At 38.9% G+C, this 15525-nt stretch overlaps 1 protein-coding gene across 1 annotated transcript in view; it reads right to left on the bottom strand.

Moving 5' to 3' along the window:
* The window catches only part of LOC120476938 (thyrotropin-releasing hormone-degrading ectoenzyme), a 105819-nt gene that overhangs the window by 10117 nt on the left and 80177 nt on the right, over positions 1-15525 (bottom strand). The window contains exons 10-15 of the mRNA XM_089126721.1: positions 12854-12942; positions 11540-11673; positions 11345-11400; positions 4225-4372; positions 2473-2570; positions 2149-2256 (exon numbers count right to left, since the gene is read on the bottom strand). Coding sequence (XP_088982847.1) covers positions 2149-2256; positions 2473-2570; positions 4225-4372; positions 11345-11400; positions 11540-11673; positions 12854-12942 — 633 coding nt within the window. The remainder of the gene's footprint in view (positions 1-2148; positions 2257-2472; positions 2571-4224; positions 4373-11344; positions 11401-11539; positions 11674-12853; positions 12943-15525) is intronic.

Here is a 15525-nt window from a genome sequence, read left to right as displayed (position 1 = left end):
CTTTGGCGATACAGTGACTGAACTTTTGATTTGCTCAAACAAAGCGCAATAAAGACCTGCTGATTCTGGATGAGCCGTCGGAGCCTCTGGGAGTTTTCAATGTAGCGATATAGAGAACGGCACATTCAGTAAGTTATAAAATCATGTCACATCCAATTGGAGCGTATAGACTGAAATTTCCGTACTTGTGAAGGAGATGTCTTATTTATGATTGCCACTGACAGGAAGCCTATGCGAATTCAGAAACGCAGTTAAATAATAATATTTGTGCCGTCCCGTGGGCTGCCATTATATCTGGAAAATTCATGAATTTTATAAGGTATTTTCAGAATAAAAAGGAACCCAAGCCATAAATCTTGTTTTTACTTCTGATATTAACTTGAATATGATGGTTTGACTTGCTCTAATATTTGGCTGTGTGGAGGTAACACATTTATAATAAAAGGCGGTAATGAAATTCTGCAGAGTCTATGTCTGTGAGAGGATTTTGTTTTTAAAACAATGTACAAAATGTGAATTTCAAACAAAGACTAAAATTGCACTAAAAGTTTAGTCAGTCTGTGGTATCTTGTTTTTAATCAATAAAGCACACGAGGAGGTTTTGTCAGAGTTTGTCTTTGGCCAGTGATCTGAAGCCTTTCTTTGCAGCTCATAAACTCTGCTGGGTCATTCCTGTGACATTATCATCACCTAAACCATAAAAAGACATAAAGGTCAACACATTCCTCTTTTATGTGCTGCTTATCCCTGAATATCAAACTGAAGATCCAAACGTCTGCTGTCAGGTCAGATGAAAATGGCACAATTTGAAACTTAGCACAGTCAAGGCACATTCAATAAAATGCAAAAGTAGTCGAAATTATAATAGTATCAAAAGTATGCTAAAACTGATACCATAAAAACAGTCGAGAAGAAAGGCAGCAACTCTAGCAGATGCATTTCAGAAATAATCTATTTCCATCTGTTGACTTGACAGTCGTACACCAGAAACTAAAGCATTTTAGGTGCCTTTCATGAGCTCTCACTGTCTGTCAGCAAATTAAACTAAGCTGTCCACATGATGATACGTCTATCAGGAGGGATTGTGTTCAGTACAGACTGTCAGTTCAGACACGAACAGAAACCTCACACTGGACTCCATGGGGTAATAATTACAGAGCCACTGTTAGAGCAATTGAGCCGTTTCAGGGCAAAAGAGTGGAAAATCTTTTCCTGACCAGGTCAAACACTGGCTGAATACAACTGTGTGTGCATTTCACATGTTGAAAGCAAGAATATAGGCAAAACAGCTTTTTAAACAGAGCAACTGCTGCTATCAGAAAAGCTCATGTCATATTAGATACCTCGATAAGTCATTAAAAGCACATTAAGTCAAGGTCAATATGTGACTCATCACATGTGTAATAAAGCATCTGTGTGTGTATTTAAGGTCTGTCCATTTTAAGGCACAATTTTGAAGCCAGCAATATCCAATGTATTTGAGGTTGCTAATGTGTGTGTGGTCTTTTGTGTATTGGTAGGCAGGCGGCCAACTGTTTGTCTCAAGGACAAAAAATGTTTTCCTAAAAACTTGGCAAACACAATATCTTGTGCATGGTGAAAACATTTCTTCAGACACACAAACACAATCCTGTTTATTCTCCATTATGGCCATTAGTGCCTGCCGGAAGGCTGGTGTGCCTGACTGTGTGAGACTGCATACATGCATGTGAACATTGCTGTGGGCAGCAGAGAAAACAAATCAGACTGTGTGTTTCCATGGACACTTGATAGAGCTCCTGCTGTATGGATGTTGGCAGGGCTGAACATGATAAAAAATAACCAACCATTGTTTGTTTGTTTTCACAATATTTGTATGATTTTAGCAATAAAATTGCAGTAATTATAACAAATCAGCTATAAATGCATATTATTAATGACACCTGGTCATATGAAATAATAAATAATCATGATATACTTTATAAAATTTCTGACAATCCATATAGCCTACCGTACATTTGCAGAGTGAGTAATTGAGTGAGTTAAGTTAAGTGAGTGATGAGATGTTTGAATGGTTTAGACAATGAATAAGCCCAATAACTGATTTGAAGATTGATTCTTTATACAGGAGCGAGGAGAAGCCACTCACGTAAATGTAAATTTGCTCACCTGTTCTTGTTGCTGGAAATCCAGTCTGAAATGAGAGTCACAGCTTGGCGGTGACAGTGTTTGCTTCCAAAACTGCAGGCCAGCATGATCACCTCTCTCTGCAACTCTCTGAGGAGGAAAGAGGGATGGATACCAGCAGGGAAGAACAGCAGCAGGAAGTTAAAGATGGAAGGGGAACAATGAAAAATTAAACATGTCTACCGAGGTCATTCCCATCTCTGAGGTGGAAAATGTCTGATTCAAAATGTCGGTGTCCTTACTTAGACTACATAGAAGCTTATAAGTGTAATACATAATTCAATAAAGATGAAATTCAAGACTCACTCGGCCTGATAAGCCGTCTGCATGAAGGAGGCGTCAGGGGAAGTGTTTGGCCAGCCCAACTTGTGATACTTTGGTTCCACCTGTCTTAGAACATAGTCCTGAAGAACGAAACAAAAAGCAAAGGAAATAAAGCAAAACAATACAACAAAAATCAAATAAAAAAAAGAAATATAATAAAACACAAGTAAAGCAAAACCAAACAGAAGTGCAAAACAAAATAAGAGATGGGTCAGTCGGTCGCCATGTTGATTTACATTTCCCTTGAAATAACATGTTGTTGGCCCACTGATACATGTAATTTGTAAATGTATAAAGCTCACTCCCGAATACATCCAGACCATTTATGAAAACTAAGCAGCAAAAAATGGGTCATTCAGAAATGTTTAAGATTTTATGAACTAGCTTTCAGCTTTAATATTAGACTTTACATACATAACTGTCTGGCCAAATAATTATGCACCGTTTGACTAACAGAAGCTGCTGAGTCCTCGTTAAAAGAGAATGAGAGAGAATGCTGATTCAAACTGAATATTTTGTCATGTTTATACACGGTGTGTGTGTGTGTGTGTGTTTTGACTCTCCATACGGTTGAGGGAAATGTAACAGCAGGTGATGTCATGGCTAATTTAGCATGACTGCTCTCCTTCATGCCCTCTTACTGAGACAAGTGAATGATCACAATTAGACCCTGCTATGCTGCTATTCAACTCTGAACACACACACACACACACACACACACACACACACACTTACATTTACGCGGATAAAAGCACACACAATAAACACTGGGACAGCGTTAGAGGACATTGTTTTCCATATTGTGGCGGACCGTAATGATGATCAGGTGTGTTTGTCAAGCTGTTACTACAAACATTGAGTGATGTGTTATAATTTTGCCAACAGAGTAACCTCAGTTTGATAATTAGTGACGGAGCACACACACACACACTGGAATGAAGGTTTAGACACCTGGTCACATGATTTGAAGGCACTTGACTAATTTGCTCCAGCTGTTTCCTGTCTTGCATTACATGCTAAACATCTGCTCTGTCTCACAGTAAACACAATAAATGAGAGTTACAGAGAGAAGACGCTATTAAATTCATCACACACTCACTGCAGACACTAAAGGGTCGTCCATTACAGAGGAGGGGCAGAAATGACTCATGTGCACCGAGGGATTGTGGGTAGGCGTGTGAATGCTATTCTGAATAACAAAGTGATAAATGAATATGAAAGCAGGTGGACAAATAACAGAGAGACTGTCTCACACTGTCATATACAAGCATGCTGCACATTATACACTGCATATTATTTATATAAAAAAATTTACATTTCTCATTCTGATCAAATAACGTATCTAGAAGAAAAAGATCAAAATGACATCTGATATTGTCAAGTCAAGTGCATTGTGGGAAAAAGTATTGCATCTGGGAATCCCACACACATGCACACTATTGCACACTCCCCACAACATGCACACTGTTTACTGCAGAAATATTATGATTACACTATTCCGAACATATAGCCATTAAAACACAACCGATGGTGGAAATCTCTGTTTTGCACATCTATGAGATTCTAAAAGAGGCATTGTGCCTGTACTGAAGTGGAATAATGATCAGAGGAAGTCTTAAGTTCGATCTGTCGAGTCATCTGAGACGTGCTGCCAGATATCAGCTGTGTCTTTCTTATTGCACTAGTCAAGGTTAAAATCCAACAGACACCAAACGTATGTGAGATCAGACTCACGCTGAACAGGCTGTGGTCTTCAGTGCGGTCCAGGAGTTTGTCCAGCTGGTAAAGAGCTCGACTAGCAGCGTGCCAGGGCAGAAACTCGCTCTCCTGAGACAAATATGAGATCATCTGCAAGGGGACGTTTTGGGGCAAATACCCCGCTCTGAGAAGAGAGAGAGTAGGAGGATAAGACACTAGCAGCACATTTGAAGCATATTTCCCCTTTGGTAGACACATCGTTAACATTTGATTACAAACAGTTCATTTTGTTCATCATCATTCGTTTAGAAAACCTGCCAGGCATTGTGCTTCTGCGTGGGGAGTCATAATGTGCTGTAAGAAACACAAAAAAAAATCCTTCTCTTGTATGGCTACAGTCGTGTTTAATTTGCATACATCCATAAAACATAAGATCAGTTCTAAAAACACAGACATGAGCATTAACAGCACATATCCACTGTCATTTAGGAGAGCACATCAAATCCCAGATGTATTTCAGCAGGACCTTGGGCTCTTGTCAATTTATTTTTCTCCATTTATTTTTGTTTCACATTATCTGCCGACTTTCCCTTCAAATTTTTTTAACCTTCACAACTTTCCCATGAAAGTGGAAACAAAGAAAAGTGGCTGATAGCCTTAGAGCAAAAACACTGAGACAAGACTTCACAAATCTGAAAATGCATAAACCAGAACGCTTTAGCAACCATGACCCAAGCATCACAGCAAGGAGTTTTACACAAGCGAGCGAGCACCTCGCAGAAAAAGTACAATCTAGTTGAGATCATATTTATGTTCCAGCTTAAAGCCCTTACTCTGACTCATGGCGGAAATTAATCTTCATTTCTCATAATTTCATGCAGGGCACATAAGCACTCCGAATCAGAGGTCAGGCGAAAGGAAGTGATCAGACTTGGAAACGGACTCATTAAATTCCAGAGGACAGATTCACCCAACACACATTTAATTGGGACATTAATCACAGTTACTCACGGACACCCATTGTTAACCAAAGAGGCTTTTAACATTTCCAGACAAACTGATTTGCAATAACATAAGCAGCAGACAATTGCGGATGTGAAGAATTTACAACCGTTTCAAGTAGCAAATCAAGTTAGCATATCAAGGTAAATTAATCTTGTTTAACTGCAAAGAATTTTAGCTTCTTTTTTAAGAGGTTTGTGACTAATTTAGATGAGGAATCTTCTTCCTTTAGTCTGTTATAAATCACAGAAGGAAAGAGAGTCATCAAAATCTATATTTGAGTAACAGCTCTGCTCAGTGATTCAAAAACATCCAAAATATTCATAAAATGAGCCAAATCTAAGATGTTAAATTCAGGAATAGACATCCAGTGCAAACCCAAAGCTGAGTAGCTGTTAACCTCAGGCATGAATTAATTTCAACCGTTATGAGTAACACAATTTAGTTTTTACCATTTTTATTAACACATATGTGCATATCCCAAATCATAATAATAATAATAATAATAATAATAATATTAATAATAATAATTCATTACATTTATATAGCACTTTTCTGGAAACTCAAAGCGCTTCAATATAGAGGGGGGATCTCCTCAACCACTACCAATGTGCAGCATCCACCTGGATGATGCGACGGCAGCCATATTGCGCCAGAACGCTCACCACACACCAGCTTACTGGTGGAGAGGAGACAGTGATGAAGCCAATTGGTATATATGGGGATGATTAGGAGGCCATGATGGACAGAGGCCACTGGGCAAATTTGGCCAGGATGCCGGGGTTACACCCCTACTCTTTCGAAAGACAGTCATTTGCAAGTTTGGAGGTACAGAATGATTTCCATACACCTTTGCATCCAAGCTGTTGTTAACAAGTATCAGATATTAAACTAGTCTAATGAGCAATAATCAATTAATCAGTCTATGATGCCAAAGCATTTGAAACATTCACTGTCTATTATTCTTTCACACTGATTACATGAAAATATTCAATGTGTATTGTCAGGATTGATGTGAACACAAGACATGTCACGAATGGAACAGGAGTCAGACAGGTGGCAAGTGAAGTGTTTATTTACAGGTTGCAGATCCAGACAGAGATATGGCGAGTATGCAAGCTGACGATCAGGATCAGGATGGAACTTAGCTGAAGGATAACCAGTGTCTTTGTTTACAGATTCGGATGGAGTTACTGGGAACAGGCTGATGACCAGAGACTGGACTTCCGTGTAAAGGTTAGCAGGTGATCGACAGAACTCAAGTAGGTAGTGTGTAAGTTGCAGGTAAGTAGCATGGTCTGTAGTGTCATGTAGACATGAGACAATGAGTGTGTTGAATATAAAGGGAGGTGAATTGATGAGGTACAGGTGATGATCAGGGCACTGTGAACAAGTGAGGGGAGTGAGTGAAGCTGGTGGAATCCTGACAATACTGTCCCACGAGGTGGTTCTCGACGCCTGAGACGAGGGACGAAGCGGGAGCGGGGCGATCAGGATGGTCGACGTGAAACTGAGTGAGATCTGGATCCAGGACATAATCGCGAGGGACCCACGACCATTCCTCTGGACATAATCGTCCCAGTCAACCAGATATTCCAGCCAAGGATCTCATCGCCGGGAGTCCATGATGGTGCGGACTTAGTAGATAGGCTCTTGTTTGACTGGAAGACGAGGTGGTATGTCCTCTGGGAGCGTCAGTGTCACTGTCTACCCTGGATGTTTTGGATCTTGAGAGCCACTTCCATTATTACCACATTCTAATAGCATGCAACTGGAATAAGGCCATTTAGTTGATCATTTCAATAAAAAGATCCTTTTACTTTTTATTTTTGAATTATTCATGGGAAATAGTCATTAAAAATAAAAGAACTCCCCATAAAAATATCATGAGGCACTGACGGTTTCCCTATACTGTCCGCAAGCACAGTAATGAATGAGATGAACACTCACGCTTTTTTAAAAAGTGAAAACACACACACAAGTCACTGACATTGAAATAACCCGTGAGTGACATAACAGTCTCCTAAATAAATCATTGACTTTTAAATTGGGCTGTAATTGTTGCTCCTTTAGATGAAGCTTGAGCAGAGCATTTTAAGCAGGCCTATTAAGAAGCGTCATCGCTCAGAGAAAATATTGTGCAAAGGAAAAGAATATGGAAAAGTAACCAAAATATTCTCCCGGCACTGTTGTTTAATTCTTTCTGACAGTTGTGTGATATGTGTTGTATGACAGAATTCAACAGGTGTTGTGATGTTTCACGCAAACAAAACAACTTTCTGTCTTTATGGCAACAACCTGGTGATGCTAATGTCGGGTTAGGAACAGATCAGCGTTTTTATGGAGGTTCAAAACGCTGTGTCAAGACAAGTAGCTGGTGATTACAGTAATGACTGTTAACAACAACTGTTAATTGCTTAAAAATCTAGATGAAAAAGAATATTTTTTTTGCAGTCTGACACTGTTTTCATGATTCGTAAGCATATAATATTATAGTGTCAGGCATTTCCTGTTTGTGTTCCTTTTATTTTTCAGTCTTCAGTTTTTAGTTTGCCTTGTTTAGTTCCTCTTCTAGTTTTCCCTTGTAAGTCTCACCTTTATTCGATTTGTATAAGCCATGTACTGCGTCCGAATCCGAATACTTATATATTATGCGAAAAATAGTATGCCAAAAGAGTATAGTATGTCTGAATTCAATCTGAATATAATCTTATAATAAATTATTATAGGCTGAAATATGACTGAAATATGAAACAAGACTGTTCAATCAAAAACAACTATTGTGAATATTTAAATAACTCTGTGCTTTAAAGTTATTTTAATGGAAGATGCAAATGCTATGCAATTAACCCTAATTATCATATTCATCCATTAATAATGCATTTTAAATATGATCTTCAGACTTCAACTAGTCTTCACTAACACTAGCTTTAATATAAAGTCTTTGTGAGACAGTATTGATCTGTGTGAATGACTCGCATGAGCACCAGGGGCGTTTAATTAGGTAACATCCCTTGAGGCATTCAGTTTCCTCAGTCATATGAACACTCTTTATTATAACAATAATTTACAGAGAAATGAGACATTTTACCGACTATGATTAACGATGATGCTGTTTTTAATATGCAGGTTGGCATTTTCGCTTCTTGATAACATAAGCCAACAATAACCTCCTCCACAGATCTGAGCCTGAGGTTGAATGAGACATGCTGTTAACATCTGCTCATTTTATTAAAAGTAGCTGAAATCTAAAGCAGAGACAAAAAACAACAACATGTAGAAACCAAACTGAAATCAGGAATAAAATGATTTGCCTTAAGTCCTGTTAACTTTCAATTATCAAGCTCTTCAGTAAACAATTAAGGCTGAGGTGAATAAACAGGCTAAATGAACATGACGTACTACAACACAGGAGGAACAAGTTTCCTTTTTCGGCTCAATGTGCCGGCAATAAACACAAGTGTCCCTGTGGGTTTGTCCTCAGTCGACTGAACTCTGGTGGTTAGGAAACATCTTTGGTCAAAAGCACAATTCTCCACATGCCTGTTAAAGCCCCGTCTATCTCAACATGACAGCGCCAGCACACAAGCCTGTCGTTTCAGTTTGAAGAACAGCGTTGCTAATGCTAGCAGAACAACAAGCTTCCTCATTTAGTTTCGTGAAAGAATAAAATTGACTATCCGAAGTGAATGAATTTCACAATCTGTACAAAGCAGCACCTAAATTCAATGTCTAAGAAAGTCTCCACTCAAACAGGGATTTGGCTTAAGAAAGAATCAGTTGGTTTGTAGCATCAACAGTAGCAGCCAGTGACTGAATATTTCCTTCATTAAGCAGAATGAGCGAGTCTGTATCGAACAGAGAGGACCTTAGGGAGAGCAGTTGCTGAAAGGACTAATGGCAGCTTGCAGCCTGTGGCACAATAAACCCTCTTCTCTACCGTTCTGTCTTTCCTCCTCTCACATGTGAGTTTCCAGCTAATGATGAAGCTCTGAATAATCAACACAATGAGACCAGAAGGGAAACAGAGGTTTTCCCTCGCTTTCTTACAGTATTATCCGCCATCACAGTAACGGCTCAGTGGTCTCACCGCAGGTCTCATCTTGATGAGCTAAAGGCTTTTTACTTCACTAACGCCTTGGGGCTAAAGGAGAAAAGATCAAGAGTACAGTACAGAACAAGAGCAGCATCTGTCAGTAATGACGGTCCAGCTGTAGTTCACTGGATCTGACTCTTCTTTCTATTGTGATGGACGGCTTTATCAAGATCCTTTCAGGGTGACCAGAAGAATATGAGTGTTAACTTTGAAATGTAGGTCTTGTTGTGATACATTTCTGTCTTTCTCTAAAATACATGAGCAGTTTATTGTCTGAAAGATCAAAATAAAAACACCATGAATTGTGAATTATATAATCAATAATTAAAGGGAACGTTTTAAATATTACATGGCAAGTATTCCATTCATTTGGATGGACACCCAGAAAATAATAAAAATAATAATCAAATATCTATCTCAAATGCCAATCAACAGAACGTAGGCATCTGCTGCTGATTTGCTAATTATCTGGGACTGATTACTTAGGTCCACTACAACTGAATATAAAATGGAGATTTATCATAATACGGATTCCTGCGTCTGGTGGTGCAATTTTGGAAAGTGTTATGGATGCATAACAGATGATGTGAAATGGATGCTTTGTATAGAAAAAATATCTAGTATATAGAAACTATCTAGATGGTCCTTTTGTATCATCCAAAAAAATGTAACTGGCTAACCAGCAGAGCAACTGAGATGGATGTTAAAACCAGGAATGAACAAGTCTTCGAGTCTTGCAACACTTTCACTTTATTGTACAGATCTGTCAGTCGTGATGTAATCTTTTGAAATCCCTGGAAGATGAATATCCATTTGCACTGATTTGCTCTTGTAACTTTAGGTAAAAGCTACCCTGTCTGTTCTTTGATGCCTGTGATGCATAAAAATGAAGCTCGTTTTGGTAAAATTGGGTTTTAGAAATTCCCAGTGTGAAAAAGATCCAGGTCTAGTTTTGCAAAAGCAGGGGAGATTAAACCTTTTAAACAATAATTATTGAGATTTCATGGAATGACAAAATTTATGGTACATTTAGTTCGTACAATTTATTTATATGGGTTAATAAACACATTTTCACCATAGTGAGGTTTATAGAGATCTTGATAATTTTTGTAGACTTGGGCTCAATATGCCTTTATACAGCCTGGTTTTGCAGACAGGGCTTAGATTAAGCCAGGATTAAACCTTAGTTTAAGTAGTTTTTATATAAATGGGCCTTTATATAATATATATATATATATATATATATATATATATAACAATGACAAAACAATGACACCAATATATTTTAAGATATGCCAGTGCAAGTTGCTTTCAGTTAAAGGGGTCATGAACTGGCTTTTAAAATTTTATTATATTGTTGTCTGAGGTCAACTTATGACGTTCGCTTGGTTTTGAAAACGTCCAATGTTGTAAAATGACAACCGGAATGATTCGCCCATAAATGTTCGACCCAGAGTCCTTGTGTTTCACCATTCCTGTCAGGTCTAATTTAGACGGCACAGCACCGTTCTTTACTCTTAATCTGTCTGCAAATCCAGTCTTGTTTACAGGACAATTCTCAGTGAAATGACGCAAACAGACGGACGATGTTTTACCCTCATCAGCTGGAACGTCATTAAAAATAAAGTTTATCCATGCAGTCCTATTAGAATTTAGTCGTTTGTTGAGGCTGGTGTCAATAAAAGCTTTTATTGGACTAACAAGGACGTTTTCAGTTCTGACACTTACAGGATTTTCTTATAATATGATGACCTCTTAGATGTCAAAAGCTCAAGGAAAATTAGATTTTTCAGTTCATCACCCCTTTAAAACAGCTCAAACATGCATTTTAGTCTGGGACTAGATTTAAGCCTTGTCTGTGAAACCAAGGGCAAGAGATTTTCCTCACCACTGTCACTTTGTGCTCTCTCACTGGTAGGTGAACGACCGCCTGAAATAATATGACGGTTACGGAGAGAATAAAAAGCAAGACACAATAAGCCTGAATAGTCTAAGGCTTCCTGCAGGGGTGTGAAGGCTATTAGATGGATCTCTAGAGTAGGTCTCAGACTCTCTCACCTCGCCAGGTTGAAGACGTCGTCAATCAGACCGGCCCTGTTGCCCACTGAGATGATCTGTCGTGAGAGAATAGCACAGACATTTACAAAACAGCAGGAAGTGATGAGGAGAATGAGGAAACAGAAGGGGGGAAGAAACACTTTGGATAAAACGTGAGGAGCCAGAAGGACAGACAGTTGTTGAAGAAAGAAATACCTTTGGGTTGCTCATCAGCTGTTGAATGAGAAGTCTCCAGTTGTGGAGGTCGTAGTTCACTCGGAAATATCCCGTTTGATTAATGTTGCCCAGCAACCACGTTTCGCCGCTCATGTGACCCACTCTGTGCCTCTCTATAAATACAGCAGTGGAAAAAAAAGAAGTTGAATCAAAAATTGAATGACACTTCTGACAGACACTGTAGCTCTTATAAGCAGAAACATGCGGCGCTAAATGACGCCTAGACGCTCACCGACAGATGTGGATATATTCAGATAACGGGAAGTTAACGAACAAAATGTATATTAAGCAATTAAACTGACTGCATTTCTAATGAAATATAAACCAGTCACTATAGTTCAGATGGACTGATGGATTCTACCTGACAGTGAACTTGCAAAGCTTTTTATGCATAGCACAATTATTATCTTTGAAATGAACTCAGACCTGCACAGAAATATACACGAAGAGACGATGCATTCAGCATTTAGTATGCAACATCTGTAATCTGTTGTGTTTGCCACGTTCTCAACCTGTAATATTCCAGCCAGACCTTGTGCTTTTTCATGGCTAACAAATGCACTGGTTAAGTGCTTTCGAGCGCTCATGGACTCAATGGATTTGCAGTGTATCGTGATCCAGGAAGCATCCAAGCGTCAGCGGCCAGATTTCAAGAGTCATGCGGTGAGTTAATGCATATAAATGAGGTCTCTATGTTACAGTGTGTGTTTGCTTCAAGAGTCATTGTCTCCGGCTCGGTGTCATCTGCATTGTTGCCCTGCTGAGGGCCGTTTTTCATGGAAGGTGAGCAGAAAATGGAGGCTGTTAAATGGTCTCATGATCAGGGGAAATTTCAGCTTTGAGCCACATGGATCGCTCGCAGAGAAAATTCAATTCCGGCTCTTGGAATTTGACTCGCTGTGCCTCCGTCTAAAGAAAATCCACCTCGTTTTCCCAAAGGAGAGGAATGTAATGGAATAAGATTGCATGTAATGATGGTGGACGTGTGGGTGCTGCACCAGTGTGGGAATCACAAAAGAATAGCATTGAAGTGTTTAGTAAAAAGATTTTTACATAAATACAGAGCTGAATTAGTCACATTTAATGAGGAAATCCAATTTAAGAAAAACTTTTTTTATTTGGTATCTTACTGGCTGATGGGGATTTCATGGGGCAAGGACATGAGACCATTTTTTTTTAGGTCTAACAAAGTCAGGGTGATATCAAACTGTCCCGACATCATCACAATAAAGGAACATCCTCATTAGAATAATGTGACCCATAAGCTAATAAAAGCACTTTGTATAATTTTACCTGTTTTATTGGCGACCCACATGATGGTCTCTGTTGATATGTGACTGGAGTTTCCCACTGCAAACGTCAGCGGTATCTGCCACTGAAAGCTGAGACAAAGAGAAATAACAGATGAAAAGCTTCTGTGTGATCTCAGGAGTTTAAATGTCACAGATACAAACTGTATGACGTGCATAATTTGACACATATGGACGCCCACGGTTTAATGGTATTGTGGGACACATCCGTGCAATATCCTCTCTGTCTCAACACTAGCAGGCAGAGTGACAAAATCAGGAGTATCAGATGATTGTGAAGCTCAAAGAAAACCCAGCAGTGTCAAAGCTCAAAGAAATCAGCTTTCATTCTTTCCCAGAGTGCTTTGCTTTCTCTCTCTATCTCACTCTCTGTCACACACACACAGCTGTGTATCACGCGGCACCCGATCGCTGTCATGTTCTGTGTCGCCACCTCATTTTGATGTCGATTCATCTGTGGCTCTAAAGCTTTCATGTACTATTGTGTGTGCTTGAACATGTCTAGGTATGAGAGCCTCTCCAGTCAAACTCTGGCTGACAGCTGTCACACTGGATGGCCGCCCCTCTTTCAGCCTGTCAAAATGTCAGACACACACGTGGACGAGTTCTGCTGTCTGCCAGCATAAATTACCCCAGACAGCAAGAGTGCAGCGTTGCTGACCCAAAGCAATAAATATTGTATCATTATGAGATCTAATGTAAGACTAAGTCATTTGTACACGCTACAAACAAATATTTTAACTTTATCTTCCTCAGCTTTTTTATGGGTTCACAGCATGTGCACTAGGATCACGGATCAACAACAGTCAATTCTGTGATGTAGGTTTAATGTTCTATTGCTGTTTAATGTGTTTTCAAATGTCACTAGAGAATGTGAAAAATGACCATATGTGACCCTGGACCACAAAAGCAGTCTTATGTGTCATTTTTTTTATTTTTTGAAATTTATACATCACACTGAAGCTGAATAAATAAGCTTTCCATTGATGTATGGTTTGTTAGGATGGGACAATATTTGGCGGAGATACAACTATTTGAAATCGGGAATCTGATGGTGCAAAAAAAAAAAATCGGAATATTGAGAAAATCGCCTTTTAAAGGTTTCCATTTCTGTTGGCAATTGTGCTGCATCCACTTACAAGAATAAAATTTTGATATATTTAAGGTAGGAAATTTACTAAATATCTTCATGGATCATAATCTTTACTTAAGATGTGCATTTATAGCCACATTATACTTTATTCAGTGCAAATGACAGAACATCGCCTTAATGGTGTTTTCATTCATAATCATGAAAATCAAATCATTTTATAAAAGTTTAAGTGTTTAAACACCATCCCTTCCTTTGGATAGCATGTTAATATCTTAGCTATCTTAGCTCATTATGCCCCTACAGTAATTTCTAATGAAAAGCTCTTTTCATTGACTAGAACAACAGATCATGAAAAGCTGTCTTTTATCTTGATATTTCACATAGCAACACATAGCAACACCCTGGCAACCGTCACAGCAGCCTAGCACTGTGGCAGTGAACTTTACACAGCCACGCACCACATATTCCTCATAAATGTCAACATTTAGTCATTAAATATGAGAAGGATTAAATAACCGTCTGGATTATCCACGATGTCAGTCTTGGCTGTGGGGAGAGGGTTGGATCATTAAGGATTTGTGTTAGTTGGAAATCTGACAGGAATGGACAAAAATCCTTTTCAGGCTGCTGGTGACTCACCTTCTTCATTCAGGAAAGATGTTATTATGTTATTTAAAGGGATAGTTCACTTTGAAATGATTTTTTTATATATGTTTTAGCTTACCTCAAGGGCATCCAAGATGTCGGTGTCTTTGTTTCCAAAGTATTTTCAATTTTAATATTTTTAGGTCAAACTGTTCTTGTCTGTCAGTCATATAATGGAGGTCTATGGGGTCCACCAAAGAGCATGCACAGAGAAGTCCAAATTAAACATTATTTAATGACTCGTAAATGTAAGTACACATTGATGGCCTAAGACACGAAACGAGCAGTTTGTGTGAGAAAATTAACAGCATTTATATAGTTTTTACCTCTTGTAACCACAGCCACATCCAAGTGATCTGAGGGCGAGGGCGTTTCTATCTGCGCAAGCGGCGAAAGTGATATCTCGCGTGTGTACGTCACTCATTGTTTACACAGAGATTTCAGAAGTGTTACCCTTCAATGTGAAGATCTAAACATATTAGGAAAACGCAATGGAAGACGATTCCGATATATCAACAGACGACGTTGAATTTTTTTCGCAATCGCGCGAGAGATCACTTCCGACGCTTTACGGCACTTGCACAGACCGAAACACCCATGCCTTCAGATCACTTGGACGTGGCTGTGGTTACAAGAGGTAAAACGATAAATACTGTTTGTTTTCTCACACAAACCGCTCGTTTTGTGTCTTAGGCCATCAATGTGTACTTACATTTACGAGTCATTAAATCATGTTTAATTTGGACTTCTTTGTGCTTGCTCTTTGAGGTGGACCCCATATACCTCCATTATATGACTGACAACGGTTTGACCTAAAAATCTAAATTTAAAAATTTGAAAATGTCAAAATTGAAAATACTGCGGAAACAAAGACAGCTACATCTTGGATGCCCTTGAGGTAAGCTAAAACATACCAA

This window comes from Pimephales promelas, chromosome 24, assembly GCF_988280905.1.
Source record: "Pimephales promelas chromosome 24, fPimPro1.hap1.1, whole genome shotgun sequence".
NCBI classification, from domain to species: Eukaryota; Metazoa; Chordata; class Actinopteri; order Cypriniformes; family Leuciscidae; genus Pimephales; species Pimephales promelas.
Note: the sequence above shows the minus strand (reverse complement) of the source record. Positions and strands in the feature narration are given on the sequence as shown.